The sequence below is a fragment of the Tiliqua scincoides genome, chromosome 2 (assembly GCF_035046505.1).
Source record: "Tiliqua scincoides isolate rTilSci1 chromosome 2, rTilSci1.hap2, whole genome shotgun sequence".
Taxonomy (NCBI): domain Eukaryota; kingdom Metazoa; phylum Chordata; class Lepidosauria; order Squamata; family Scincidae; genus Tiliqua; species Tiliqua scincoides.
Window position 1 is genome coordinate 57,663,469 of NC_089822.1, and position 21,340 is coordinate 57,684,808.

General features: G+C 44.7%; 1 protein-coding gene across 2 annotated transcripts in view; it reads left to right on the forward strand.

Annotated features, from left to right (window-relative positions):
* The window catches only part of ADAMTS19 (ADAM metallopeptidase with thrombospondin type 1 motif 19), a 166,577-nt gene that overhangs the window by 101,403 nt on the left and 43,834 nt on the right, over positions 1-21,340 (forward strand). For both annotated transcript variants that reach the window (XM_066615010.1, XM_066615011.1), the window contains exons 14-16: positions 2,064-2,191; positions 3,845-3,965; positions 13,550-13,630. In XM_066615010.1, coding sequence (XP_066471107.1) covers positions 2,064-2,191; positions 3,845-3,965; positions 13,550-13,630 — 330 coding nt within the window. The remainder of the gene's footprint in view (positions 1-2,063; positions 2,192-3,844; positions 3,966-13,549; positions 13,631-21,340) is intronic.

Sequence of the window (21,340 nt, forward strand, 5' to 3'; positions counted from 1 at the left end):
TGTATGTGTCACGTTAAAATTAACCTAAGCCAGTGATCCCCAAACATTTTAGCACTGGGACCCATTTTTTAAAACAACACTCTGTTGGGACTAGGGTGACCAGATGCAATAGAGGACAGAGTGCCTGTACTTTTAACCTTTGTATAAATGAGGGAATTTTGGCAAGTGTAGCTTTTTAAACCCTTCCATGTTGAACTGCACCTGCCAAAATTTCCTCTTCTATACAATGGTTAAAGATATAGGCACTCTGTCCTCCATTGTATCTGATCACCTTGGTTGGGACCCACTTAGCTTTACGAGACTAAAAAAAAAGTTTCACTTTACCTGCCACTCAGGCTTCTGTTTTTATCCTTTTTACAATGGGGGTGGGTGGGTGGTAAGGATTGCCTTCTGGAATGTTTGTTGAACCCCAAGTTCATTGAATCAGGACTATTCTGTGGCCTTACATTCCTCTTTGCCTTCAATAAGAGTCGAGGAACAGTCACCTACTTACGAGTAAACAGTTTCACTTTCCACAGGGTTCAATGCATTTTCCTTGTCTGCTTAGAACTTCCCTCTCATGATTTATTTATTTGAGAAATTTATATCCCACCTTTACCATGCTGAAGAAAATGCCCAAGGCAGCTTACAAAGCTCCACATTAGAGCACAAATGTGTTTTTACAATAATTGGTCTACAGGCAGCTACAGAACCCTTCACTTCCAGATGGAATCCTTCACAGCATGGTCATCACATCTGGTATCTGGATATGCTTTGTAAGCTTCCAGCAGAAGCAGTTCAGGTTGCCCAAGCCAATCCTCCTGGCTCTGTTGTTTCACAACAGCATTATCAGCTTTCTGTCTCCCAACCAAAATTTAACCAGGACTGTTTCTGCTTAGCATTCATCGGGTAACCTTTCTGCTCAACCACCAGACCACCCCTGCTTTGAAGGCCTGTATTAATAGGATCAGGACCGTTCTGGTGGTATTGTGTTCCCTTCGGCCTGGCCTTCTAAGTGGACCATGTCATGTTTGCCTATTCATGAGTAAACACACACCTGCTGCTCCATTTCAGTTTCCATAAGGCTCAATACATTTTCTTTGTCAACTATCAGTTTGTCAGCTGTACATCTCAACACCTCCAATTTGTCTAGCTGGGAGTAAAAGGAAGCATTTGCTATATTTTCATTCCTAACAGGACTAATACTGGAGTATTGTGTCCAGTTCTGGTCGCCGCATCTCAAAAAAGACATAATGAAAATGGAAAGGGTGCAAAAGAGAGCGACTAAGGTGATTACTGGGCTGGGGCACCTTCCTTATGAGGAAAGGCTACAGCATTTGTGCCTCTTCAGCCTAGAAAAGAGGTGCCTGAGGGGGGACATGATTGAGACATACAAAATTATGCAGGGGATGGACAGAGTGGATAGAGAGATGCTCTTTACACTCTCACATAACACCAGAACCAGGGGACATCCACTAAAATTGAGTGTTGGGAGAGTTAGAACAGACAAAAGAAAATATTTCTTTTCCTTTCAAGCGTGTGGTTGGTCTGTGGAACTCCTTGCCACAGGATGTGGTGATGGCATCTGGCCTGGATTCCTTTAAAAGGAGATTGGACAAGTTTCTGGAGGAAAAATCCATTATGGGTTTCAAGCCATGAGGTGTATGTGCAACCTCCTGATTTTAGAAATGGGCTATGTCAGATGCAAAGGAGGGCACCAGGATGCAGGTCTCTTGATATCAGGTGTGCTCCCTGGGGCATTTGGTGGGCCGCTGTGAGATACAGGAAGCTGGACTAGATGGGCCTATGGCCTGATCCAGTGGGCTCTTCTTATGTTCTTATGTTCTTATGACTGCTTGAAAGGAGAGGTTCTCTTGTGAACAACGTAATAAAATAATAGGGACCTCATGATGTTGTGCAGTTCTCATTTAATCTCATGGTAATTTGCAATATGTGGAATAGCTCCTATGTGGAATATAGTAAGAATATAGTTAGGTGTTATGATTAATATTGGAGGAATGTTGCTTCTTTGTAAACAAAGATATCAAGCTGAACTTTTTTTTTTAACTTATTCATATATACAGAAAAACCTTGCACATTATTTTGCTCTCCAAATGGAAAAGATCAGCCTGTATTGGTAACTGAGAAAGTGATGGATGGAACACCATGTGGACATCAAGACCTGGATATATGTGCAAATGGCAGATGTCAGGTGAAATCAACCCTTTGAAACCAATTTTCATATGTATTTGTTTTGCAGTGTTTCACAAACATTTCGAAATCTGGGCCCCACTTTTAAATTTATTCTCCTTTATGTGGCGCCCCAGCATAGCACCAACCATGTGTTCTTCTTCATAGTCTCTGGGTGGACTCACTTGAGTTCTGTGCCTGTACAGAGCAATATTCGACACATTCAAGAATGAAAGTCCTGCATATGCTTGGTTTGGGGAGAGCGGGCTACAAATGTGTACCGCTCATAATATCAGAATACATTATGAATCAAGTACTATTTCCTTGAAAGTTCTTCGGTGGATTGGAACATAAAATGAAATTTTCTGTGTATGCCTAAAGAGTACCATTTATTATGACTAGCCTGCTTTCTGGGCGCATGTGCAAAAACATGTTCAAAGAAGGCAGATACCTTCACTGAACAGGAAAACCAATTACACAAAAACAGAAAGTGTTTCTCTGCTTTTAATTTTATGTCTATTTTTTGCTCAAGTTGTGAACATTAATCAGAGTTCAGAAAAAGATGAGCAAAAATGCCCAAGGATTATTTTTAAGGCTCCAGGAAATGGTACTATTTCTGGACTTGAATGTATGTTGCTCACTATATCTCACACAATTTTATTGACAGGTAGAACAATTGCACCTTGTTTAATTTCCATAGATAGGAGAATAAACTGCACCAGCTGTTTTTAGTACATTCAGGCACATTTGTTAAAAACAGCTAGATAACCCTTAAAAGCAAAAGTGAAAGAGAGGCTGTAGCTCAGTGGTAGAGTATGTGCTTTGCATGCAGAAGGTCTCAGATCTAATCCCCAGCGACTCCAGGTAAGTCAGAGAAAAAATTCTCTCCTAAAACTACTCTAGTTAGTTCTGATAGTAGTGAGATAGATCAGTAGTGAGTCAAGGGTCAGACTCAGGATAAGGGCAGCTTCCTATGACCCTGTTCCATTTAGTAGCATTCCTTCCCTCAGTGCATAAAGGAATAGCTATGACAGTCATTTCTGAATAGTTCATTGAGACCGATGGAAGAAACCATGGGTGTCTTGAAAGTCAGTGTTCCTGTGGCTGGCTCTGCATATGTGGAAAAGAAAAGGGGAGCTAATAATTTAATTAAAGTAAATTTAATTTCTGGATCAAGTAAGAGAATTACTGTACTATAGGAGGACACAGTGAGGTTTACTTTTTAGAAAGTTTTGGTAATGTCATAGAATATTTGATTGAAGTTATTGTAATATGAAACCACTTATATTTGAACTTTAATCATGAGTAATGGAAAAGATATACTAATATTATGTTGTTGAAAAGTTATTGTGTAGCTAAACTTGGGGCCGATATGGAAGTTATGTTCCATGACATTGATGTTGACAAAGGGCAATATGTCTCTGTGTCCCTCAAAATATTGGAAGACAAAAAACAGAAAGTGGTTTCCCTGTTCCGTATGTTAAAATGAGCAGAAATGACTATCAAAAAAAAGTTAGGTCAGCACCATAGAGCATTCTTCTTTCCCAGAACTAGTGTTGTTTTTTGCTGATATGACTCAATATAATGTAACATTAAGTTCTGCTTTATTGGGAGATATATTAAAAGACATAGTAGGACCTTAAGTAGAATGTAAAATACTTCATTTTTACCCTAGAAGTTTGGATGTGATGGCATACTGGGATCTTTGGCATGGGAAGATCACTGTGGTGTCTGCAATGGTGATGGAAAATCATGTAGAGTTGTTAAAGGAGATTTTAATCACACTCGAGGAGCAGGTAAACATCTTTTTAAACTAATTAATTGTTACTGTGGAGTTCATGGATATTATTACTGTCCTGCAATGGAGAAGCCATTCGATAGTTTTCTGTCCATTCTGTTGATTAAATTATAGCACAATATTCATTGCAAGCAATGATTGGTGCAAAAAAGCGCTTTACTTTTACCCAGTCTGAAACTTATTATTGCTGAGATGAGGGTGATTAGGAACAGATGGGAACAAGTATTTAGTAAACCCCATTACATGCTTTTTGATACATAATACTTTGTTTTATTTACTATACTTGAACATAAATATTTATTTGGATTAACATCTCACCAACACTGGAACTTTAAATGAAGGGAAAAAAAGAAAATACCCAAAGAGAAATTATTGCACATATATTGATTCAATATTTATACTTATCATGAATTTAATTTCTTTTAAGAAGTTTTGAAAAGCTAAACAATTGTCTCAGTTCTAGAGGATGTTAGTTCTTAACTAGCAGAATAGTTATATGGCTATGGCTAATTCTTCAGGTGGATCCTAAAATTAAAAGGATTAGGCTGCAATCCTAAGAAGACTAAACTAGAATTAAGGCTCATTGAGCTCAGTGGGGCTTGAATAGACTTTTGGGCTGTTACAGCCCGATCCTGAGCAACTCAGCACCCAGAGCTGCAGCGGCATCAAAATGGCTTCCATGGCATCCTGAGCATGCCAGGCACCTGCTGGCATCTCCTCAGGAGAAGGGAAAATTCATCCCCTTTCCCTGGGTAAGGTAAAATGCCCCATAATAGGGCTACTCAACTCTGTACTGGCCATTTATCTGACGCAGAGTAAAGCAGCCCTGTGCCAGGAGGCCCAGCGCGGGGCTATGGATCCAACAGAGCTCAGATCCGCTGGGCCTGCCCCTCTTTCTGCCCTGCTCTCTCCGCTTCCACGCCTTGTCCCTAACCCTCCCCCAACCTGAAACGCCTCCCCCCATGCCCCCACTTACTTCCCTGCCACCCAGTGTTTGCCCCGAGCTCCCGGCTGCAATTGCCCATCCTCCTCCCAGCGCTGTCTCAGCGCAGCCTCACGCTGAGCCAGTGCCCATGCTGCCTGGTGGAATGTGTCACAGGCGGTCCTTATAGCACATTTTCAACACTGTGTGCTGAGCTGGCATGCACAGTTCTGGATCAGACCCTTAATTATTTACAGCACATCTGAAAGAATACTGGTGGAGCTAAAGATTTCTGGGGCTTGAAACTAAATTCTTCCGAACAGTTAAACTTCAGCCTTTAGAGTAGGTAATCGAGTTCAAAATAATTTAATTAGAAGCAGAGAATTTTAAAACCAGTAAACACCCAAATCTAAACTGAAGTAAACAGTGCTTCAAAATTAGAGTCAGACCTTGAATCCTTGGATGCGACTGCGCCATAAATAATTCAGGACATGGGAAGCATAACATAATTGAGTCTAAGGACATAAAGTTAGGGATGCTGAATATTCAAATTATAGACAAAGTTTAAATCTACCTGTTCAAAAACAATAATTATCCATAAGCATCCAAATCTTTTCCAAATCTATAGTTATGTGGCTCAGTTCATACACAACATTATACACGGAAATGTTTTCCTGTTTTGATAGCTAAAATATAATCTTGTCAGAGATGCTTCCTGGTGTATAGACCCGCAATTTTAAATGTCAACCATGATCTAGAAAGCTTATTTATATATACAGAAGGGATTGTGTCTGCGCTAGCACAATAGCCAAACTACTTGTGAACAGGCCCAGTCCAAGCTGACTTGGTGTCAAAAGCAGCACCATATTTCACCTCCTTTTTTTTAAACTGTGTCTCTACCATTACTACTACCATTGCCTTCTCCTCCAGTACCACCACCTTCTCACCTCTTTCTCCGCTGCTACTTCATCAAAACTGCTCAGGCCAGAAGGATCCTGAAAGCAGAACTGCTTCACTCCCTGCCTGGCCAGCTTAGAAGAAGGGACAGGTGGCAGAGGAGAAGGAAAATAAGCAAAGAAGAAAAGGAGTTGATGGCTCTTTTTATGATTATTTTTCCTGGATTGCTTTTCCTGCTGCAGTTCTGCTACTGTGATAATTTGCAATGGCACTGAAAGGGGAGGAAGTAAATCACTCCCCCAATCATCTTCTCATGTGCTTCCCACTCACGAGAAGAGGTTGGGGCAGTGACCGGGTGGAATCAGGCAGGTCATGGGCCAGGAAAGGCTGCAGGGCAGGCACATGATGTGGGGCATTTCCTGCTAGTTTTTTACTTCCACAAGCCTTCCATTGGAGGCAGCTGTTTCATCCAGCCTCATGGGTGGGCTGTCCCTGCTCATGAAGCTTCCCCCCCCCAATTTTAGAAATAGCCTGCTGTACAGATCCATGCAGTGGCGTCACTAGGATTTGCGTCACCCGGTGTGGGAGGCCTGCGCATCACCCCATGTAGTGGATGGGGCAACGCCCAAGGTGGACATGGTGATGTACCATCGCCCTGCCCCCACCGGTTTTTTGGCAGTACCTTTTGTTAGAACACAGATATTTCAATGTGGTTTGTTTCAATGCATTCTGCATGAAATTACACATTGATTGATATATAACATGATGATATTATTCCTCCAAATTCTGATTTTAGTGGTTTTGAAAACTTGTAGAGTCTCTCTCTCTCTCTCTCTCTCTCTCTCTCTCTCACACACACACACACACACACACACACACACACACACACTCCATGTCAACTTACTAACAACTTATTGCAGCAGTTCTCAAACTTTTAGCACTGGGACCCACTTTTTAGAATGACAATCTGTCCAGGACCCATTTGAAGTGACGTCATGACCAGAAGTGACATCATCAAGCAATTAAAATAAGTAATTATAAATAATTAAGTTAAAATAAAATAATTAAATAAGGGGGAGCCAGTCCTGTTCCACCAAGTGAATCTACTCTGAAGTAAATCCTATTGTGGTCAATGGGGCTTGCTCTCAGGAAAGTGTGGGTAGGATTGCAGCCTGTGAGCCCAATCCTATGCATGTCTACTCTGAAGTAAGTCCCATAGTGGTCAATGGGGCTTACTCTGTAGTCTGCCTGCAATATCCGTGTTGGCAACCTTCAGTCTCAAAAGACTATGGTATCGCGCTCTGAATGGTGTTTCTGGAACAGCGTCTAGTGTGGCTGAAAAGGCCGATTCGGGAGTGACAATCCCTTCCACACCGGGAGCAAGTGCAGTCTGTCCCTGGTCTGTCTCCCTGGCTATGGGCCTTCTTTGCCTCTTTGCCTCCTAGTGTGGCTGAAAAGGCCGATTCAGGAGTGACAATCCCTTCCACACCAGGAGCAAGTGCAGTCTGTCCCTGGTCTGTCTCCCTGGCTATGGGCCTTCTTTGCCTCTTTGCCTCCTAGTATGGCTGAAAAGGCCGATTCAGGAGTGACAATCCCTTCCACACCAGGAGCAAGTGCAGTCTGTCCCTGGTCTGTCTCCCTGGCTATGGGCCTTCTTTGCCTCTTTGCCTCCTAGTGTGGCTGAAAAGGCCGATTCAGGAGTGACAATCCCTTCCACACCAGGAGCAAGTGCAGTCTGTCCCTGGCCTGTCTCCCTGGCTATGGGCCTTCTTTGCCTCTTTGCCTCAGACTGTTGGCAAAGTGTCTCTTCAAACTGGGAAAGGCCATGCTGCACAGCCTGCCTCCAAGCAGGCCGCTCAGAGGCCAGGGTTTCCCACCTGTTGAGGTCCACTCCTAAGGCCTTCAGATCCCTCTTGCAGATGTCCTTGTATCGCAGCTGTGGTCTACCTGTAGGGCACTTTCCTTGCACGAGTTCTCCATAGAGATGATCCTTTGGGATCCGGCCATCATCCATTCTCACGACATGACCGAGCCAACGCAGGCGTCTCTGTTTCAGCAGTGCATACATGCTAGGGATTCCAGCTCGTTCCAGGACTGTGTTGTTTGGAACTTTGTCCTGCCAGGTGATGCCGAGGATGCATCGGAAGCAGCGCATGTGGAAAGCGTTCAGTTTCCTCTCCTGTTGTGAGCGAAGAGTCCATGACTCACTGCAGTACAGAAGTGCAATAACAACCCCCCAAAAAGAATCAGTGAGATTTCCAGCCCTCCCAGTGCCCAGTTTAAAGTTCTTCTGTTTCATGCATATCAATACAAAGACCCAACTGGCTTTGCAAGTGCAAAATAGAAAACTTTCCCCTTACCATTCAAGTCTCTTTTTTGTTCTTTTTTTTTTGGGGGGGGGAGACTGCCTTCTGGAGCAGCTCCATAGGATCAGGACCCTTCTGGTGTCCTCACATTCCCCTTTGCCTGGCCTGACCACCAGCCAAGGCACGTCTGCCTAATCACAAGTAAACACGACAGTGAGGCTGCTTTGCTTTCCATAGGGCTCCATAGACTGGGAGGGAGGCAGCTGGGAGGGAGGAATCTCCTTCTCTGGTGTTTTTGGGGGCTGCACTCATTGGATCAGGACTATTCTGACATCCTTGGAGCCTCTCAGCCTGCCTCGACAAAGGCAAGTCCACCTACTCGCGAGTAAACGTAGCCATGTGACTTTGTTTTGGGCTCAGACTTGCAGCTGGGAGGGGGGAGCTTCTCAGGTATTTTGGGGGGCTGCATTTACTGGATTGGGACCATTCTGGTGTCGTTGGATTCCTCTCAGCCTGCCCTTTCCAACGGACTATGGCAATATGCCTACTCATGAGTAAACACGCGATACGGCTCACTTTCACTTTCCATAGGGAAAGGGAAAGTGAGCCGAAAGTTTCACTTTCACTTTCCACATTGCATTTTTTTCCTTCTGGTTTTTTGGCCATAACTTTTGAACGAAAGGAGCTATTTCAATTCTGTTTTTTGCACTGCACTCCGCTGGACATTCTGCATCCAATGGTGTATGGCATGATGCGGTACCTCCTAACCCCACGATATTAGCACATCCTCTCCCAGGGCACATCACCCCCCCACGCGTCACCTGGTGCAGCCTGCACCCCTCGCACCCCCCTAGCGACGCCAGTGGATCCATGTACATCTTACCTAACAGAGCTAGCTTAAAAGTCTGTAAAAACACAGGCTACAATCTCATGCCTAATTACACAGATACAAATCCCATTTATTTCTTCAAAAATTATGCATGCATAACTCTGTGGAAATTACAACCACAATGCTTATCTGAGGTCTTAATGATAAAACGCTGTTTGTTTTTATTGAATCAAAGTCACTGCTGTGGTTTCTGCCTTAAGAAATGTTTGAAGGAATATCTTACTCTGTTATGTTCATTGAACTGTAGATCGTTATATAAGCATATATAAGACGCATGCATATATACATTTATTTATTTTGGATCTGGCTATTCAGTATTTGCCAAGTCATTTCTGATGAGTCTGGAAGGAAACAAGGCAGCCCCATTTCCTTAAAAACCCCCCCCCCCATTCCAGTAGAGAAAGGTAAACATTTGAACTATATATTTGAAATATATAGGAAGGACATAAGAATGTCGATGTGATCCAGTAAGGCTCTTCTAATGCTTATGTATTCTTAATATTCAGAGTACAGTATGTGGGCATTTTGTTTTCTCATTGACACACTGAGTGTGTGACCTGATCTATATAAATAAACCGAAGTGATGATTGTGAAATTTGTGAATGGGAATATTGTTTGTGTCTTTTGAACATTACTCATTTACAGTTAACAGTATTCTCTACTTAGTTTGTCAGAATGGAATATCATAATGTACGGCATGGAATAGGAATCGTTTATGTGTGACTCAAATAAATATACGTATATTAAGTGCAGTTAGGTAGTATGTTGGCAAAAATATTTAGTAGGAATAGAGGATGCCAAAAGAAACATGAAGAATTTTCAGCATGCAACAGCTTTGATGCAAGAGAGGCATAAAATGAAATTGCTTTGTTGACAGGTAGTATGTTGGAGGCATATTATTTCATTAATATGGTGGAAAAAGGCATCAGGGAAAAATTAATTACTAACCTTTCATAAAATAGCAGCCATAGGCAAGTTAAACTGAGAAGACACAAGTCTGGAATGAGTAACTAAGGCTGACCACACTTTCCTGACCACACTTTCCTGAGAGTAAGCCCCATTGAACAAAATAGGACTTACTTCTGAGTTGACCTGGTTAGGATTGTGCCCTAAAATACTGTTTCATACAACCACAGTTAGTTTGTGCCTGAAGTGGAGGGCAGAATGTGAGAAGAGTGATGTGAGAACAACATACTGGTCTGGGTTGGAATAAGCCTCTACTTCAGTGTGCTTCAGCCTTGGGGTTGGGACCCCAATGGGGTCGTGTAACCTCAGTTAATAATAATAATAATAATAATAATAATAATAATAATAATAATACAGGTATTTTTATACCGCCTTTCATCGTCATCAGATTTCTCCTCACACTTTATTTCAAGGCAGTTTACACAGACAGGCTATACTAAATCCCTATAGGGATTTTTACAATTGAAGAAAGTTCTGTCTTTCTACAGAAATACACTACAACATTTCAGATGGATCCTTTTATGATCTGGTATCACATTCTGGCCTCCAGTTTCCTCCCACGCAAGCTGACAATCCTTCATATCTCACTTGAAGGGCGGCCAAAGAGCAGATGGAAAATCTCGGCTTGGCTTGTCAGCTGCTTCAAGGTCTTGCCATTCACAGTGCCGGTGGCCTCGAACTGGCGACCTTCAGCTGTTATCTTCAGGCAAACGGAGGCTCTACCCTCTAGACCAGACCTCCTGCCCAGTTATGGAGTTGTAGCAACTTACAGGAGTGAAAAAGGTTGAAGACCGCTGAACTAGAGCACCACTAGGTAAAGGGGAAGGCATCTAGGGTACCCTTTCAGGTACCAGGAGATTGTGTCCTAGTCCTGCTCAGGTTTTCAGCAATTGTGCTAGAATAGTTTTCACTTATGCCAGGTTTCACTAGTGCCAGGTAACTTTTTGTGCTCTTTCTGACAAGAATATTTGGCTACAGTGAACAGTGCTGGGGGGGATATGTGTAACAGCGGTGGGGAATGGGCAGTGGTGGCACTGTGGGGTGGGCAGATAGGCTCCTGAGAGAGGGGTGGAATTGATGATAGGTCCCCAGTCTCATACTTTATTATTTTATTGGGGTCATGGCACAGAAAAGGTTGAATGCCACTGCTCTACTTCATTAATTTTTGTTGCATAGGGAGAGGTGCTCTGATGTTCCTAATAACCATCCTAGTAATTATGAAACTGCATAGCTTTCAGTGACCTGGGAAGTAAGGTAGCTTAAGGTGGTATACAGCATGACTCAGGCTGCAATCCTAACCACATTTTCCTGGGAGTAAGCACCATTGAACAAAATAGGACTTACTTCTGAGTTGATCTGGTTAGGATTGTGCCCTCAGTCAAGTTGCCACAACAATCTAATCCACCCCTACCAATTCTCGGTTCTATGGAAGAAGCCACATGGAAAAAAATCCTACAGGAAAAAATGCCCTAACCCTAACCAATTGAATCCCCTCACCCTAACCCTAAACCGTGTGGGCAAAATTTGTATGGGCTTTTTTCTGGTTACGCCAATTCTTGGCTGATACTGAAGGAGGTGCAAACATGCTTTAGAGCACATATTATGGATTAAACAAACACTGTAAGCGCAATTCTATAATTGCGCTGGGCAGGCACAAGAGACTTGTGCCTGTCCAGAGCAATATTAGCGCTCACAGTGTGTGTTTAATCCACAATATTTCTGCACACAATGGTCAGTCTCCCCAGTATGCAAAATCTTCCTTTAGGTCCACCTATGCTGTTCTTTCCTTTAGGTCCACCTATCTTCCACATCTGCTTGTGGGGGACCACTTTGAAAACTGAGACCATGATACTTTTATAAATACAGGTTCAGCCTATTTATACATGGATTTTTTATACACGGATTTGACTCAACAGAATGGCTACTGCAAATGAGAAGGAATGTGCTGATCCCTGGAGAAGGAGAAAAATGCAGCCCTTTAAAATCAGTTTTAAAAACTGAACAGTCCTTTAACAAAAGGCTCCTTAATGAGAGAGAGCAAGGGCAGCTGGCTGACAATCCATCAATCTCTCTCCAGGTGACCCCTCCCTTCACCCTGAGCATGTGAAAGAAAGATACTTTGCATTGGTAAAGGGAGAGGTCAGAGTGAAGCATTTCTAAGCATCTTGAGAGACACTGATTGTTGGATTGTCTTAATGTCTTCAATGTCTTAATGACTCTATCTTAACATCACAAAGGTCAGCAAGGCTGTTTTTCAATCACTGGAGCAAAGAAACTTTGTTTTTTAAATTGATTTGCTATAGTGCGTTTTTTGCCATATAGTGTGTTTTTTGAGTGCTTGGAACGAAACCCATGCAAATAATTAGTCTCAACCTGTAGTTATTAATGCAGCTGACATAATTATTAAACCCCAAGGTATTCCTAAGTTTACTGTGTGCCTTTCTGAAGAATTTCATATTGTTATGAGATATTGCTCTGAATCAGGATTAAGAGCCAGGGTTGTGTAGTGTTAGGGAGCTGGGCTTAGACCTGGAAGATCCAGGTTCAAATCTCCCCTCAGCCATGAAGCTTCCTGGGTGACTTTGGCCCAGTCACTTTCTCTCAGCCTCCTCAGGAGGGGAGCAGCTATGTACACCACCCTGAACTCTTCGGAGGAAGGGCAGTATAAAAATGTGAAAAATAAATAAATAAGATTATGGTATTCATATATAGTCTTGCTCAAAATGCTGCTTGCGTGTGAGTGGACAGCAGAAATCAACTGCACATAGAGATGAACAGTAGTCATCAAGCACCAGTTCAGCAGGGACAGAAGTGGTGGCAAAGCTACTAGATGGTAATGAAAAAGTGTATGGTTGGTTCAATCACAAGAGGGCAATTCCAGACACAAAAGTACCCAGATACCGATGTTGGCATCCTTCAGTCTCGGAAGACTATGGTATCACGCTCTGATTGGTGGTTCTGGAACAGAGTGTTCTCTCCAGTGCGCGAAGCCTGGGTAAAGTAGGTATGGAGGATAGGCTGTTACCCATGCAGCAAATCCCCCCTCTCCACGTCGCTGAAATGTTCCAATGGAAAGGCAGAGGCCAATACGGTTGGTTCCAGCGGCGTCGCAGGAGTTGCCAGAACGTGACTGTGTTCAGCCATGAACTGCCTTGGGGACTCCGGCTCCAGATTTTGTCTCGAGGTTGACTCCTGAAGTCTTTTCCATAACTGGATGTAGCCACAAGGCAGTGGAGGTTTGGGATCAGAGTTTTCCTTCTCTCAGATGAGCTGCCTTCCCAGGCTACCGAGTCCCATCTACCCAGTGGCTGTTTAGTCGCCTCTTATGACAAGTACAGCCAAACTGAGCGCCTATTCTTATCCCCAGCCCCCAGGGGAGGTACCCAGATCCCCAGTTCCCAGGGGAGGTACCCAGATACCAGAGTACCCAGATACCAGAGGTTCAGTTCTAAGGTAGATAACAGAATCAAAGGCAAATACAATATTAAGATCTCATGAACAAGCAATGGCTAATCAGGTACGAACGTTGTGTAATTTTTTGAAAAATGTCACAGCATTTCTTGTTTAAGCACTTTACTTGAGATATTTCATCTTTTAATTAGGCTATGTGGAGGCTTTGGTGATACCTGCAGGAGCAAGAAGAATCAAAGTTGTGGAAGAAAAACCAGCCCACAGTTATCTGGGTAAGTTGCATTTTGGCAATAAGTGTAATATGTAGTTGACAGAAAATGGAAAACTAGTATTTGTTTTATTCTGACTAGATTCAAAACAGAAGCAGGGATCCCGGAATACATTTGAATTCAAATATCACCTCAAAGTCATTAGAGGATGTTAACCAAGCCTCTGTTTTGCAGCGTATTAGTCAGATTTTTCCCCCCTGTATTGTGGGTGAGTGTTCATATAGCATAGTGGCTACGGTGGGCTGAACTATAAATCAAAACTTCACCAATTTAAATCTTTCCTCTGACATGAACTTCATAGGAAACCCGAATCAAAGTTTCTCAGCTCCTCAGCTACAATACAGATCTAATAAATATCTACCAGCCTCAACAGCCTCAAGTTAATACATCTCAAGTTCTCTGTATGCTCAGAAAATGCTATACAAATGTTAAGTACTTTAATACTGACATTTTGCAGGTCTTTTGTAAAGATTATTTAAATCATATGTGTGAAATGCAGCCCAATCCTAACTCCCCCTGAGGTGATGCAGTAGTGTCAACCTGGCTTCCACTGTATCCTGCGTGGGGGTTTTGGAATCTTGAGGCCTTCTCAAAGTAAGGGAGCATTTGTTTCCCTCTCCTGGGGTAAGCCCCAGTAGCCACCATGGGTCAACATGGACTTGTGCCAACTCTACAGCTGGTACAATTCTGTGGACTCATGAAGGCGGATCAGGCCTGAGGGGAATTAGGATTCGGCAGGTACCACTGCCACCAAACCTGCTCCCTTCCCAGGACCAGTCTGCCCTCCTCCTCACCTTCATCTCCTCCCCTTTCCACCCACCTGTTCTGACCCCTACATAAGAACATAAGAACAGCCCCACTGGATCAGGCCATAGGCCCATCTAGTCCAGCTTCCTGTATCTCACAGCGGCCCACCAAATGCCCCAGGGAGCACACCAGATAACAAGAGACCTCATCCTGGTGCCCTCCCTTGCATCTGGCATTCTGACATAACCCATTTCTAAAATCAGGAGGTTGCGCATACACATCATGGCTTGTACCCCATAATGGATTTTTCCTCCAGAAACTTGTCCAATCCCCTTTTAAAGGCGTCTAGGCTAGACGCCAGCACCACATCCTGTGGCAAGGAGTTCCACAGACCAACCACACGCTGAGTAAAGAAATATTTTCTTTTGTCTGTCCTAACCCGCCCAACACTCAATTTTAGTGGATGTCCCCTGGTTCTGGTATTATGTGAGAGTGTAAAGAACATCTCCCTATCCACTCTGTCCATCCCCTGCATAATTTTGTATGTCTCAATCATGTCCCCCCTCAGGCGTCTCTTTTCTAGGCTGAAGAGGCCCAAACGCCGTAGCCTTTCCTCATAAGGAAGGTGCCCCAGCCCCGTAATCATCTTAGTCACTCTCTTTTGCACCTTTTCCATTTCCACTATGTCTTTTTTGAGATGCGGCGACCAGAACTGGACACAATACTCCAGGTGTGGCCTTACCATAGATTTGTACAACGGCATTATAATACTAGCCGTTTTGTTCTCAATACCCTTCCTAATGATCCCAAGCATAGAATTGGCCTTCTTCACTGCAGCCGCACATTGGGTCGACACTTTCATCGACCTGTCCACCACCACGCCAAGATCTCTCTCCTGATCTGTCACAGACAGCTCAGAACCCATCAGCCTATATCTAAAGTTTTGATTTTTTGCCCCAATGTGCATGACTTTACACTTACTGACATTGAAGCGCATCTGCCATTTTGCTGCCCATTCTGCCAGTCTGGAGAGATCCTTCTGGAGCTCCTCACAATCACTTCTGGTCTTCACCACTCGGAAAAGTTTGGTGTCGTCTGCAAACTTAGCCACTTCACTGCTCAACCCTGTCTCCAGGTCATTTATGAAGAGGTTGAAAAGCACCGGTCCCAGGACAGATCCTTGGGGCACACCGCTTTTCACCTCTCTCCATTGTGAAAATTGCCCATTGACACCCACTCTCTGCTTCCTGGCCTCCAACCAGTTCTCAATCCACGAGAGGACCTGTCCTCTAATTCCCTGACTGTGGAGTTTTTTCAGTAGCCTTTGGTGAGGGACCGTGTCAAACGCCTTCTGAAAGTCCAGATATATAATGTCCACGGGTTCTCCCACATCCACATGCCTGTTGACCTTTTCAAAGAATTCTATAAGGTTCGTGAGGCAAGACTTACCCTTACAGAAGCCATGCTGACTCTCCCTCAGCAAGGCCTGTTCGTCTATGTGTTTTGAGATCCTACCTTTGATGAGGCATTCCACCATCTTACCCGGTATGGATGTTAGGCTGACCGGCCTATAGTTTCCCGGGTCCCCCCTCTTTCCCTTTTTAAAAATAGGCATGACATTTGCTATCCTCCAATCTTCTGGAACCGTGGCCATTTTGAGGGACAAGTTGCATACATAAGAACATAAGAACATAAGAACAGCCCCACTGGATCAGGCCATAGGCCCATCTAGTCCAGCTTCCTGTATCTCACAGCGGCCCACCAAATGCCCCAGGGAGCACACCAGATAACAAGAGACCTCATCCTGGTGCTCTCCCCTACATCTGGCATTCTGACTTAACCCATTCCTCAAATCAGGAGGTTGCGCATACACATCATGGCTTGTACCCCATAATGGATTTTTCCTCCAGAAACTCGTCCAATCCCCTTTTAAAGGCGTCTAGGCTAGACGCCAGCACCACATCCTGTGGCAAGGAGTTCCACAGACCGACCACGCGCTGAGTAAAGAAATATTTTCTTTTGTCTGTCCTAACCCGCCCAACACTCAATTTTAGTGGATGTCCCCTGGTTCTGGTATTATGTGAGAGTGTAAAGAGCATCTCCCTATCCACTCTGTCCATCCCCTGCATAATTTTGTATGTCTCAATCATGTCCCCCCTCAAGCGTCTCTTTTCTAGGCTGAAGAGGCCCAAACGCCGTAGCCTTTCCTCATAAGGAAGGTGCCCCAGCCCCGTAATCATCTTAGTCGCTCTCTTTTGCACCTTTTCCATTTCCACTATGTCTTTTTTGAGATGCGGCGACCAGAACTGGACACAATACTCCAGGTGTGGCCTTACCATCGATTTGTACAACGGCATTATAATACTAACCGTTTTGTTCTCAATACCCTTCCTAATGATCCCAAGCATAGAATTGGCCTTCTTCACTGCCACCGCACATTGGGTCGACACTTTCATCGACCTGTCCACCACCACCCCAAGATCTCTCTCCTGATCTGTCACAGACAGCTCAGAACCCATCAGCCTATATCTAAAGTTTTGATGTTTTGCCCCAATGTGCATGACTTTACACTTACTGACATTGAAGCGCATCTGCCATTTTGCTGCCCATTCTGCCAGTCTGGAGAGATCCTTCTGGAGCTCCTCACAATCACTTCTGCTCTTTACCACTCTGAAAAGTTTGGTGTCGTCTGCAAACTTAGCCACTTCACTGCTCAACCCTGTCTCCAGGTCATTTATGAAGAGGTTGAAAAGCACCGGTCCCAGGACAGATCCTTGGGGCACACCGCTTTTCACCTCTCTCCATTGTGAAAATTGCCCATTGACACCCACTCTCTGCTTCCTGGCCTCCAACCAGTTCTCAATCCACGAGAGGACCTGTCCTCTAATTCCCTGACTGTGGAGTTTTTTCAGTAGCCTTTGGTGAGGGACCGTGTCAAACGCCTTCTGAAAGTCCAGATATATAATGTCCACGGGTTCTCCCGCATCCACATGCCTGTTGACCTTTTCAAAGAATTCTATAAGGTTCGTGAGGCAAGACTTACCCTTACAGAAGCCATGCTGACTCTCCCTCAGCAAGGCCTGTTCGTCAAGGCCTGTTCGTCAAGGCCTGTTGACTAAGCAATACCTTAGTCAAGAGATCTGCAACTTCATTCTTCAATTCCTTAATAACTCTTGGGTGGATGCCATCAGGGCCTGGTGACTTATTGATCTTTAATTTATCAGTGAGGTCTGAAACATCTTCTCTTTTAACCTCTATCTGACTTAACTCCTCCGTTAGGAGGGGCCGTTCGGGCAGCGGTATCTGCCCAAGGTCTTCTGCCGTGAAGACAGATGCAAAGAACTCATTTAATTTCTCTGCCATCTCTAAGTCTCCTTTTATCTCCCCTTTCCCTCCCTCACCATCCAGAGGGCCAACCGCTTCTCTGGCGGGTTTCCTGCTTCTAACATATTTGAAGAAGCTTTTATTATTCCCCTTAATGTTGCTGGCCATGCGTTCCTCATAGCCTCGCTTGGCCTCCCATATCACCTTCTTACATTTCTTTTGCCACAGATACTTTGCATTGGTGAAGTTTCTTTCTTTCTTTGTGGTATACACCTCTGCTGGGTGTTTTACTGTTGTTTTAAGCAATTACTGTTGTTTTAAGCAGCCTCCATGCACTCTGGAGAGATTAGACTCTTTTTACCCTCCCTTTCAACCTCCTTCTAACCAGCCTCCTCATTTGAGGGAATTCCGCCCGTCGGAAGTCAAGGGTTTTTGTTAGAGATTTGCCTGGTATTCTTCCCCCAACGTGCATGTCAAAACGGATCGCAGCATGATCACTGTTCCCCAATGGCTCAGTAACGTTTACATCTCTAACCAGGTCCTGCGTACTGCACAATATTAAATCCAGAGTCACCTGTCCTCTGGTGGGCTCCGTGACTAGCTGCTCTAAGCCACAGTCATTTAGCACGTCAAGAAATCCAGTTTCCTTATCGTGACCAGAACACAAATTGACCCAGTCAATATGAGGATAATTGAAGTCCCCCATGATTACAACCCTGTCCCTCCTTGTCACCTCCCTGATCTGTTTCCTCATTTCAAGGTCCCCATCAGATTTCTGGTCTGGAGGACGATAGCACGCCCCCAGTATTACATCGCTGCACAAGCCTGGTAATTTAACCCACAGAGATTCTACGGTGGAGTCGGACCCACCTTCTATCTCTACTTTGCTGGATTCTATCCCTTCCTTAACATAAACAGCCACCCCACCTCCATCACGCCCCTGTCTGTCCCTCCTGTAGAGTTTATAGCCCGGGATTGCGGCATCCCACTGATTCTCCGCATTCCACCAGGTTTCCGTTATGCCCACTATGTCAATGTTTTCCCTTGTCACCAGACATTCCAGTTCTCCCACCTTTGCTTGTAGACTTCGGGCATTCACATAAAAGCATTTGTACACGGAATGCCCCAGGATGGGCTGCTTATTCGCTCCTTTGTCCCCGCATCCTCTCATTGTGCCCAGCTGTTTATCACATCCCATCATGCTACCTTTCCCAATTTCTTCTCCTACTCTTCCTTTGTCTTGTTGTTCTCTAACCTCCCCATCCTCGTCCCATAGGGATGAGGAGTCCCGAACCGAATGCCCCTTGGCTCCTGTCAGCCTTCCCCCAGGGATCAGTTTAAAAACTGCTCTGCCACCTTTTTAATGTTATGCGCCAGCAGTCTGGTTCCATTCTGGTTCAAGTGGAGCCCGTCCCTCTTGTACAGGCCCCGCTTGTCCCAAAACGTTCCCCAGTGCCTAACGAATCTAAATCCCTCCTCCCTACACCACCGTCTCATCCACGCATTGAGACCCCTGATCTCCGCCTGCCTAGCTGGCCCTGCGCGTGGAACAGGTAGCACTTCAGAGAACGCTACCTTTGAGGTCCTGGCTTTCAGCTTCCTGCCTAAAAGCCTAAATTTGGCCTCCAGGACCTCCCAGCTACACTTGCCCACGCCGTTGGTGCCAACATGCACCAAAGCCACTACCTCTCCCCCAGCACTGTCTACTAGCCTGTCTAGACGAGAAGTGATGTCCGCAACCTTCGCACCAGGCAGTCAAGTCACCATGTGGTCCTCACATCCGTCGCAAACCCACCTCTCTATGTTTCTAATAATCGAATCCCCCACTACAAGAAGCCCCCGACCCCCCTCCCACCGAGGAGTATCCTGAGTGCGTTCGGATACGGGCCCATCCCCTGGAGAAGGGGTCCCCCCTAGGGGATTGTTTCCCTCCTCTCCAGGATAACGTCCTCCAGCCCCAAGACTTCGCACCCGGGCAGCTGAGGAGCTGCACGCCTGAGGTTGGGACGAAGCCTGATCGTCCCCGGAAGTCTCCCCACGGTCCTCCTCTGCCTGCCTGCGCTTCTCCAGGTCGGTCACCAAGCCTTCAAGGGAGCGGACGCATTCCCTGAGACCCTGGAGCTTCTTGCACCAAGGACACACCCATGACTTATGCCCCAGAGGCATATAATCATACGTGTGGCACTCAATGCAGAACACTGGATAGCCCCCACCCTGCTGCTGGCTGTCTGACTGCATAGCTTTTTTTGTTGTTGTTGTTTTATTTAGGGGTCCTTTTAAAAACCCTACACTGGATAGCAGCCCTCTTCTCAAGGGAAGAGGAAGGGCAGTGTATGGGTCCCTGGCCTCCTCGCCCTGCTGCTGAACTCGCCCAGATGCTAAACTCTTAGTTTACCTGGCACTTGGGGTCCCAGAGGCACTTAGGGTTCCCAGAGGCCTACGTACCTCCCTTAGGTGCTAACTTAGACCTACGTACCTCCCTTAGGTGCTAACTTTCAATTTTGCTTTAAGGTTGATTTAAAGTTAAAGTTAAGGTTAGAAGACAGGGAGTTAGAAAGACAAAGAGTTAGAAAGAGTACACTTACCCTCTCGTCGTCTTCCTCCTCTCCTTCTCCAAAACTCAGAGGTCTACTTGCCTTCTCCTTGCCCAGATGCTAAACTCTCAGTTTACCTGGCACTTGGGGTCCCAGAGGCACTTAGGGTTCCCAGAGGCCACACACGTCTGGAGACGCCCTCTGCTGCCTTACCTGCTCTGGCAGGCATCCAGTGTCCTTCTTCACGCACACCCAGTCCCTGGCAGCAGTGGCCAGGTCACACATACTAATGCTGTGACATTTGCAACAGCTGTAAAGCTGCTTACGCCTGCGGAGCACACATTCTGCTGGCATAAACAACCAATAGGATTGGGCTGCTAAGCACTATATAAATGTTTATTATTATTAGTCTGCCATGTGTATATTTTTAAATAATGCTTCAGCATTTAGCCATACAGAAATAATATTCTTGTAGATAAATTTTAGAAAGAAATTTTTTCATTGAGATGATGATTTCTTCTGTTGAAATCCAATTATCTTAAAATACAGTGCTCTAAAATGGATGGTAAGATTTTCTTCTGAAGAGATTGATAATTATTTCACCCAGTTTTGTTCCCATAGTGTTAAAACTAATTATGTGAAATTTGATTTCACTTGCTTCTTTTTTAATAACTTACAATGCTTTATAAAGTTGCCACACTGCTGTATGGTAGCATGCCTTTGTCCGTAACAGCCCTGAAATGTTTTATTTTTGCTCAAGGTTACATCAGTTCGGTAGAATTTATAGTTAATAGGTTATATAGTTCCCCAGTGAAACTCAAACTTGTGATAATAATATACTGGTGGGCCCTGCATCTGCAGTATCCACCACTTTACTTAACTGAGGATCCAGGAGGGGAGATCCTCGTGCCCATTCTGAGTACCTTTGGTTTACTGTAGTAGCGCTTGCAGCATGAGTGCTTCTTGCTCAACATTCTTCCTGAACTGAAGAACTGAAGCAGGAGTTCCTGCTTCCTGTTAGTCTCTCTGTAGCATGCAGGTTTGTTACCTGCATGTTTAGTTCTTCAGTTCAGCAAGAATATTAAATAAGAAGCACCCATGCTGCAAG